This window comes from Pipistrellus hanaki (assembly GCF_964339955.1).
Source record: "Pipistrellus hanaki genome assembly, chromosome: 16".
NCBI classification, from domain to species: domain Eukaryota; kingdom Metazoa; phylum Chordata; class Mammalia; order Chiroptera; family Vespertilionidae; genus Pipistrellus; species Pipistrellus hanaki.
In genome coordinates this window covers 8,324,239-8,334,221 of record NC_140518.1, presented here as the reverse complement: position 1 = coordinate 8,334,221, position 9,983 = coordinate 8,324,239, and the positions used below count along the sequence as shown (strand labels likewise).

The window sequence follows — 9,983 nt, the reverse complement described above, 5'->3', positions numbered from 1 at the left end:
TGAACCGAGCCCGAGAGACACAGGCAGAGGGAGGAGGGCTCGGGGGCGCCGACGGAGAACTACGGGCAGGACCAGAAAGAGGGGGGACGAGCGCGGAGCCAGCGAGCGAAAAGCTCCCTACCCAGCCGGGCTTTGTTCCCTGAACCTAAGACTTTACCCGGCGGCGGCGGGCGGGCCGGGAGCGAGCGGGCGGCGGCGCGCGGCCATGGCTGCCGCGGCCGGGCAGGGGGGCCGGGGGGGCGGCGCGTGAGCGGGCGGCGCGGGGCGGGCGGGCGGCGCGATGAGCCTCTCGGCGCCTCCCCCGCGGGGCCCGGGCTGCGCGGCGGCCGGGCGGCCCTGGTAGCCGGGCGCGCGGCGCGGAGGGGGGCGAGCCGGCGCGCGACTCTCATTGTTGGGGGGCGGGGGGGCCCGTCGGGGCATGAGGGCGAGAGCACGGCGGGGGGGGCGGCCAGACCGAGCGAGCGAGGAGGAGGAGGAGGAGGACGCCGAGGAGGAGGAAGGAGGAGGAGGCAAAGAAAAGAAGCGGCGGCGGCGGCGGCGGCGGAGGAGGAGGGAGCGAGGAGGCGCGCGGCCCCCCGCTCCCTCCCTCCCCCCCTGACCCCCGACCCCCGCCGGCCGGCCCCCCGCCCCAGCCCCGGAGGGAGCTCATGGGAGCATGAAGGAGATGGTAGGAGGCTGCTGCGTATGTTCGGACGAGAGGGGCTGGGCCGAGAACCCGCTGGTCTACTGTGATGGGCACGCGTGCAGCGTGGCTGTCCACCAAGGTACCGGGCGGCCCGCGGGGGGCGGCGGGACCCCGGGGCGGCGCGCGCGGGGCGCCCTGGGCCGCGCCCTCCGGGGACCTCCCGGGGCTCGGGCGCCCCTCCCCCACGCCACCTGGGAGGGGAGGGAGGCGCCGGGGGGCTGCCCCCGCCCTGGCCTGGAGGGCCGGGTCAGGCATTGTTTTCCAGCCTATTGTTCCCGCCCCGCGCCCCCCGCCCCAAGTTGAGCGAGTTTGGAGACGGCCGGGGGCGGGGAGCGCGCTCCGGGCGCCCGGAACCGCCGGTGTCCGGGCCGCCGCGGGAATGTTTACCTCCGAGGTGTCCCCTCCTGCCTGCCGGGTTATTTTGGTCCCGGCTCCCTCCCGGAGGGAGAGGTCAAGGGGGAGGCACCCCCTCCCTCCCGCTTCCGGATGCGGGGAGGAGCGCGCCGGGGAGGGAGGAGAAGGGTCCCCGGGGAGAGGGGACTCCTGGAACCCTCCCGGGAGTAGCTCCGGGAGGGAGAGAGGCTGTGCCAGGGGCCGGAGCCGGGCGGGGAGAGGGAGGTTCGGAGTTTCCCCCAGCAGCACATGGCTCCGGAGTTAACTCCTTGAGGAATCTCGCCGAGGGCGCAGGCTGGCATCTCCCGCCGGCCTGGCACGGCGGCGCCCCCCTCCCTCCCGGGACAGCCCTTAAGGCTGCCGCCGCCGGCTCTTCCCGCCAGTCTCCCACAGGCTACCTGCACCGCACCGCCCCTGGCCTCGGCTTCTGACCTGCCCTGTTATATAGTTCGAGGCAGTAGAGGAGGTCCCTGGACCCCCAACTTTTCGCCTCTCCCTTTACTGGCCCTTTAAGACACCCCCCTCCCCCCAATAACAACACAAACGTGTTCGCCTACGGTACTGTTGTCCCTCCAGTTTTCTCTATTCTGGATGGTCTCTGGCGGAAATGGGGAAACAGGTCCAGAGAGGAGGGTCTTCTAAGACTAGAGTTTAAGGTCAAGGACTCAGACTTCCTGCCCCTACGCGGAGTAGCTTGGTTCTGTGGGTGAAGGCTGTCCTGTGCGCGGTTGGGCATTCTCTGTGGTCCTGCTGGCTAGTCAGTGACCCCCAGAGGAGCAGCCCCCCCCCCCCCCCAACTGGCTGTAGTCCTTTAGAGTCACCTCTTCCCCCCCCCCCCACTCTGGGAAAAGCCACTGCTGACACATTTGCCCCATGACTCTCCCCCCCCCCCCCCAGCTTGCTATGGCATCGTCCAGGTGCCCACAGGACCCTGGTTCTGCCGGAAATGTGAATCTCAGGAGCGAGCAGCCAGGGTGGTGAGTTTGGGAGTCCCCTGCCCCCTCCCCCTACACCTGAACGTCTCCCCTGATGAGAGGGGGTGGGACTGCACACCGGACTTCCTGTTTCCTGCACACCTATCGCCTACCCCATCTCACCCTCAGCTCATTACTCACTCTGCCCCGCTCAGGCAAGAAGGGGCCTTTTATTTTTGTCTGTCTGCTCGCTTGTTTGAACTTTTTGTTATGGAAAGTTTTCAGCCTGTACCAACATGGAGGGACTAGTCTGAGGAACCGTATGTTCCCATCACCCACCTTCAACAGTTCCCGGCTCGTGGCCAATCCTGTTTCCTCTAGACCCCAACTCCTTCCCCCGTAGACAGGGTACCATTTCCTCCCGGGGCCCCCAGCGCCTGGAGGCAGGTCCCCACCCCTTCTGGAAAGGCCCTCCTCCATCCCTGTGCCTCCTTGCATTGGCAGAGGTGTGAGCTGTGCCCACACAAAGACGGGGCATTGAAGAGGACTGACAATGGAGGTGAGGGGGGCCCTGAGCTCCAGGGCTCATCTGCTGAGGTCAGCAAGGCCTCCTGAGCAAGGGTCTGGGAAGGCAGGGGTGTGTGTGTGTGTGTGTGTGTGTGTGTATGGGGGTGCCCGATTTCCCTTTCCCGGCTGGCACTGGGATCCGATGGGAAGGCCACAGAGGCGGGTTGCCTGCAGGGTGGGGCTGTGAGGGGCCCCGGTCTAGGACCTGCCTGAGGCCTGCCCCACGCCACCCCAGGCTGGGCCCACGTGGTGTGTGCCCTCTACATCCCCGAGGTGCAGTTCGCCAACGTGCTCACCATGGAGCCCATCGTGCTGCAGTACGTGCCTCATGATCGCTTCAACAAGGTCAGCGGCCCCGCCCTGCCCTCCCGCCGGCCCCCTCCCATCCAGTGAAATCTGATTCTGTCCCACACACACTTTCAGGAAACTCAGGAAGTGAGTAGGCACCTTTCCCTGACAGACGTGCTCGTTCTCTGGAATTCAAGCGCTGTCAGAGGGTAGCCCTTAGCCAGCAGCCACTGAGTGCTGACTGTGCGTCACACCCGGGGCAGGGTAACCCGAGGCGCGCAGTGGTCAGTACTGATCAAAACAGAGGTGCCCCCGACCCCGGAAAACTCACACCCGTGTGCGGGAAGACCGTAAATATCAACAAACAAGCAAATAACGTAAATGCCGGTTGTGATGATGCTGTGAAGAAAGCAAGGCACTGAAATAAAGAATACTGCGGGGGGAGGAGGCTTTGTTTAAACTGGTAACGGCAAGAGACAGGCTTAGACCAGGGGGATGGGAGTCCACCTCGCGGGCTCCAGGTTCAAGTCGGAAGTGAGAATAAGCCCCCCAGGGAGCAAGGCAGACGCAGTCCCCGAGGACCGTGCTCCCCACCATAGGAGCCGGCAGCCACATGGCTGTGCAATTGCAAACCAAGTCCTACTTAAAGTTCAGGTCCTCGGCCACACTGCAGGTGCCCATGAGGCTCACGGCTACTGTGCTGGGCAGTGCAGCACACAGCCTGTCCATCCTCACAGAAGGTTCCCCTGGACGGCACTCGCCTGGATAACGGGGGAAGGCTGGGATGGAGGGGGGTCCCTGAGGTGGGAGGGAGGAGGGGATAAGTGCACTGTGTCCTGCAGACCTGCTACATCTGCGAGGAGCAGGGCCGCGAGAGCAAGGCGGCCTCGGGAGCCTGCATGACCTGCAACCGCCACGGATGTCGACAAGCTTTCCACGTGACCTGGTGAGACCCCTGCCCGCCTCGCCTCCCACTCCCGGCCTCTCCGGGGTCCCCGGCCAGCCGTAGCGACCCCCTCCGAGGTTTGCCATGGAAGGCCACCCAATGGGCTGATCCTAGCGGCTGTCTGGTGATCATGACAGACAGACAGCGCTTCCCTGGGATGGCCTTGGCTCTGCCCCCGCTGGGGTCCAGGAGGGGAGGAGGGCAGAGGCTGGGCTGGTGTGTGGCCACACCCTCCTCAGGCTGACCTCTCTCGGTTAGTGCCCAAATGGCAGGCCTGCTGTGCGAGGAAGAGGTGCTGGAGGTGGACAATGTCAAGTACTGCGGCTACTGCAAATACCACTTCAGCAAGATGGTGAGCCTCGTCCGCCAGGGCACGGATGGGTCCGTCAGCCGCGGTTTGGAGGGCGTGGGCTCTGGGCCAGGCTGGTGCCCGCTGCGCGTGATGACGGAGATGGAAGGAACCCGTCCCTGCCCTTGAGGCACTCCTCAGTGAATGGAGAGTCAGCGGAAGCAGAGCCTGGGGGTGTGGATCAGAGTTAAACCCTTCAGCCCGCCCAGAAGCCAGAGCTCCTGTCAGTCTGGGAGGGTCCCCAGAAGAGGCAGCACAGAAGCTGATGGAGGCGGTACTGGAGCCGACATGTGGGGGTGGGGCTTACTGTGCCCGGGCCTCTGTACTAAGTTCTCTGCATGTACTATTTTGTACGATCCTTCCAACGACCCTAAGGACTAGATGTCCTGCATCTTCCCGTTTTACAGATGAGTAAACTAAGACCCACTGGGGTTCTGTACCTTATCTTGCAGCATGGATGGGGTTCAAACAGACAGTCCGATTTGAAAGCCCCTCAGAAGGAAAGGAACCCCAGGCAGCGGGACTGGCGTGGGCCACGTCCTGAGAGGAGAAAGAATTTTCTGAGCAGCAGAGCAGGGTGTTGGGTGGGGTTAAAGCAGATGAGGCGAGAAAAGAAAAGAAAAGCTCAGGCAGGGCCAGAGCTGGGCTTCCCTCCGCCTCAGGCTGCAGGGAGCCCCGGGGGGGGGTGGGGGGGGGGCTGGGGAAGTGGTGCTTTCTCATGCTTGTTGGAAAGACTGCGGGCTCCAGCGGCTGTGTGTGTCCCGGAGAGAGGGCTGTGGCCAGACTAGGATTGCGGCTTGGACCTCACCCCCGGGCCACAGGCTTGTGAGGCTGCTTGTACGCGGGAGGGTAACATGATCGGATTTGTTTTTTAGGGAAGATTACCCTGGCAGGCCCCGGGGAAGCCGGATCCAAAGGGGAGGGAGACAGCTGCGCAGGGCGGGGGCTGGAGGGATGCGGCTGAGCTGAGAACATTTCTAGGTGGACTTGCCGCGTGTGTGGGAGCCGCGGAGGAGGCGTGGAGGGTGGCAGATAAGATCCCGGCGCTGAGAGCCGGGTGGATGGGTTTGAGCACCCGGGGATGTTAGGGACAGGCTGGTGTGGGGTTAGCATCTGCCTGGTCTACCCCAGGCAGCCCCTGTTTGTGCCTATTGCCCTGGTGGAATCATTAATAGTTCCCACTTTCAATGTCAACCGTGTCCTGGTTTGGTTCATAAGTTACATGGTTACCTTGGTTCCAGGGTTTGATGATGACTTAGGATGAGGGAGGGAGGGAGGTTTGGTTTACAGGCGGTGCCAAATGGGAATGGTGAGGCTCGGTGGCTGTCAGACACCCTGGGCAGGGTGGGCTTGCCGGTCCCAGGTGTATAAGGCTGGGGCTGGAACCCCCAGGTGCCTGTCAGGGTAGGGAGGGTCAAGGTGGGAAGGGAACCGTGATTGGGAGAGTCTTAGGAGCTTGGGATGGTGGTAAGATCAGTGCCCAGCGGGGCAATCGGGTCAGACAAGGTCTGAAACGAGTCCTTGGGTTTGGCGATTGGTGGGCAGTGGGTGGCCTCAGGGAGCAGCTGCAGGGCAGGGACACGGAGGCCATCACCCTGGGCCTGGGGCGTCTTAGCAGCGAAGGAAGGAAGGAGCAGGCCCTGGCTGGGGGGGAGGCAGCATGGGGGTCGTTTGGGCTTTCGCTGTGGATGCTGACTTCCCCTTCTCGGGGCAGCAGTTCTGGAAGGAAGGAAGCACTGTGTTTGGGGAGGGGGCGGGGCTGGGAACAAGGGAGGAGGGCTGCTGGCCGGGGAGAAGTGTCCGGAGGGGAAGCTGGGGTGTGGAGTGGAGAGGAGCAGGGGTTCCCACAGGGGCCCCCATACATCCTCTACCCCAGGAACGGAGGCAGAGTGGGCGTTGGCTCAGCTGCCTGCGAAGGGCCAGGAGGACGCGGCGGGTGGAGAGCACGGGCCTGGCCCAGGCCTGCCTCCTCAGGCCTTGCTGCAGCCTGGCCTCTTCTGGGCCTCTGGGTCCGGTCTGTGCGCTGGGCACACACGCTGGGGAAGCCCTAACTGCCTTGAGCAGAGCCTCGTTGAGAACACAGGTCCTCCCAGGGCCCGGCGGGCCAGGGGAGGGGTCCCCAGGGTCACCTGACCTTCAGGAACCTTCCTCTAAGCCGATGAGCGGAGCGTGTGGCAGCTCCTCTCGATTCTCCCCCCAGAAGACGTCCCGGCACGCCGGCGGGGCAGGCGGCGGAGCGGCGGCCGCGGGCGGCGGCGGCGGCAGCACCGGGGGAGGCGGCAGTGGCTTCATCGCCGGCCGGAGGAGCCGGTCAGCCTCCCCGTCCGCCCAGCAGGACAAGCACCCTTCCCACCACGAAAGGGCACAGAAGAAGGTGAGCGTCTTCCCCGGCTCCCTGTCCCGCCCCCTTCCCAAACTCAGGCCTCTTTCCAGAACCCCCACAAGGGGCCCCCCGGCCAAGGAGCCTGCCTCTCGCCTCCTCTGAGGCCACTGAGAGCGGGGAGGGGCTGCAGAAGTGACATGTGAGGGTCACAGAAGGTCAAGAGGGTGAGGCGAGGGCCTGGCTTCCTTGGGGCTCTCGGGTTTGTGTGGCTCTTCCAGTGTCCTCCCCATGACACGCACCGTCCTCCCCATGACACTCACCGTCCTCCCCATGACACGGCACCGTCCTCCCCATGACACGCACCGTCCTCCCCATGACACGCACCGTCCTCCCCATGACACGCACCGTCCTCCCCATGACACGCACCGTCCTCCCCATGACACGCACCGTCCTCCCCATGACACGCACCGTCCTCCCCATGACACTCACCGTCCTCCCCATGACACGCACCGTCCTCCCCATGACACGCACCGTCCTCCCCATGACACGCACCGTCCTCCCCATGACACGGCACCGTCCTCCCCATGACACGCACCGTCCTCCCCATGACACGCACCGTCCTCCCCATGACACTCACCGTCCTCCCCATGACACGGCACCGTCCTCCCATGACACGGCACCGTCCTCCCCATGACACGCACCGTCCTCCCCATGACACGGCACCGTCCTCCCCATGACACGCACCGTCCTCCCCATGACACGCACCGTCCTCCCCATGACACTCACCGTCCTCCCCATGACACGGCACCGTCCTCCCATGACACGGCACCGTCCTCCCCATGACACGCACCGTCCTCCCATGACACGCACCGTCCTCCCCATGACACGCACCGTCCTCCCCATGACACTCACCGTCCTCCCCATGACACGGCACCGTCCTCCCCATGACACGCACCGTCCTCCCCATGACACGCACCGTCCTCCCCATGACACGGCAGTGTCCTCCCCATGACACTCACCGTCCTCCCCATGACACGCACCGTCCTCCCCATGACACTCACCGTCCTCCCCATGACACGCACCGTCCTCCCCATGACACGGCAGTGTCCTCCCCATGACACGGCAGTGTCCTCCCCATGACACGCACCGTCCTCCCCATGACACGCACCGTCCTCCCCATGACACGCACCGCTCTCCCCATGACACGCACTGTCCTCCCCATGACACGGCAGTGTCCTCCCCATGACACTCACCGTCCTCCCCATGACACGGCAGTGTCCTCCCCATGACACGCACCGTCCTCCCCATGACACGGCAGTGTCCTCCCCATGACACTCACCGTCCTCCCCATGACACGCACCGTCCTCCCCATGACACGCACCGTCCTCCCCATGACACGGCACCGTCCTCCCCATGACACGCACCGTCCTCCCCATGACACTCACCGTCCTCCCCATGACACGCACCGTCCTCCCCATGACACGCACCGTCCTCCCCATGACACTCACCGTCCTCCCCATGACACGCACCGTCCTCCCCATGACACGCACCGTCCTCCCCATGACACGCACCGTCCTCCCCATGACACGGCAGTGTCCTCCCCATGACACTCACCGTCCTCCCCATGACACGCACCGTCCTCCCATGACACGCACCGTCCTCCCCATGACACTCACCGCTCTCCCCATGACACGCACTGTCCTCCCCATGACACGCACCGTCCTCCCCATGACACGGCAGTGTCCTCCCCATGACACGGCACCGTCCTCCCATGACACTCACCGTCCTCCCCATGACACGCACCGTCCTCCCCATGACACGCACCGTCCTCCCCATGACACGCACCGTCCTCCCCATGACACTCACCGTCCTCCCCATGACACGCACCGTCCTCCCCATGACACGCACCGTCCTCCCCATGACACGCACCGTCCTCCCCATGACACTCACCGCTCTCCCCATGACACGCACTGTCCTCCCCATGACACGCACCGTCCTCCCCATGACACGGCAGTGTCCTCCCCATGACACGGCACCGTCCTCCCATGACACTCACCGTCCTCCCCATGACACGCACCGTCCTCCCCATGACACGCACCGTCCTCCCCATGACACGCACCGTCCTCCCCATGACACTCACCGTCCTCCCCATGACACGCACCGTCCTCCCCATGACACGGCACCGTCCTCCCCATGACACGGCACCGTCCTCCCATGACACGGCACCGTCCTCCCATGACACGCACCGTCCTCCCCATGACACGCACCGTCCTCCCCATGACACGGCAGTGTCCTCCCCATGACACTCACCGTCCTCCCCATGACACGGCAGTGTCCTCCCCATGACACTCACCGTCCTCCCCATGACACTCACCGTCCTCCCCATGACACGGCACCGTCCTCCCCATGACACGGCACCGTCCTCCCATGACACGGCACCGTCCTCCCATGACACGCACCGTCCTCCCCATGACACGCACCGTCCTCCCCATGACACGCACCGTCCTCCCCATGACACGCACCGTCCTCCCCATGACACGGCACCGTCCTCCCATGACACGCACCGTCCTCCCATGACACGCACCGTCCTCCCCATGACACTCACCGTCCTCCCCATGACACGGCACCGTCCTCCCCATGACACTCAGCGTCCTCCCCATGACACGCACCGTCCTCCCCATGACACGCACCGCTCTCCCCATGACACGCACTGTCCTTTCCATGACACGGCAGTGTCCTCCCCATGACACGGCACCGTCCTCCCCATGACACGCACCGTCCTCCCCATGACACGCACCGTCCTCCCCATGACACGCACTGTCCTCCCATGACACGCACCGTCCTCCCCATGACACTCACCGTCCTCCCCATGACACGGCACCGTCCTCCCATGACACGCACCGTCCTCCCCATGACACGCACCGTCCTCCCCATGACACGCACCGTCCTCCCCATGACACGCACCGTCCTCCCCATGACACGCACCGTCCTCCCCATGACACGCACCGTCCTCCCCATGACACGGCAGTGTCCTCCCCATGACACGGCAGTGTCCTCCCCATGACACGGCACCGTCCTCCCCATGACACGCACCGTCCTCCCATGACACGCACCGTCCTCCCCATGACACGGCACCGTCCTCCCATGACACGCACCGTCCTCCCCATGACACGCACCGTCCTCCCCATGACACGGCAGTGTCCTCCCCATGACACTCACCGTCCTCCCCATGACACGGCAGTGTCCTCCCCATGACACTCACCGTCCTCCCCATGACACTCACCGTCCTCCCCATGACACGGCACCGTCCTCCCCATGACACGGCACCGTCCTCCCATGACACGGCACCGTCCTCCCATGACACGCACCGTCCTCCCCATGACACGCACCGTCCTCCCCATGACACGCACCGTCCTCCCCATGACACGCACCGTCCTCCCCATGACACGGCACCGTCCTCCCATGACACGCACCGTCCTCCCATGACACGCACCGTCCTCCCCATGACACTCACCGTC

General features: G+C 65.0%; 1 protein-coding gene across 4 annotated transcripts in view; it reads left to right on the top strand.

Moving 5' to 3' along the window:
- The first annotated feature begins 299 nt into the window (after positions 1-299).
- The window catches only part of MLLT6 (MLLT6, PHD finger containing), a 31,114-nt gene continuing 21,430 nt past the window's right edge, over positions 300-9,983 (top strand). For 2 of the 4 annotated variants that reach the window (XM_084862403.1, XM_084862401.1), the window contains exons 1-7: positions 301-764; positions 1,976-2,055; positions 2,497-2,551; positions 2,795-2,904; positions 3,690-3,793; positions 4,052-4,145; positions 6,343-6,516. In XM_084862403.1, coding sequence (XP_084718529.1) covers positions 656-764; positions 1,976-2,055; positions 2,497-2,551; positions 2,795-2,904; positions 3,690-3,793; positions 4,052-4,145; positions 6,343-6,516 — 726 coding nt within the window. In that variant the 5' untranslated portion in view covers positions 301-655. Of the gene's footprint in view, positions 765-1,975; positions 2,056-2,496; positions 2,552-2,794; positions 2,905-3,689; positions 3,794-4,051; positions 4,146-6,342; positions 6,517-9,983 lie in introns of all 4 variants that reach the window. The other 2 variants (XM_084862402.1, XM_084862405.1) reach the window with 2 other exon arrangements.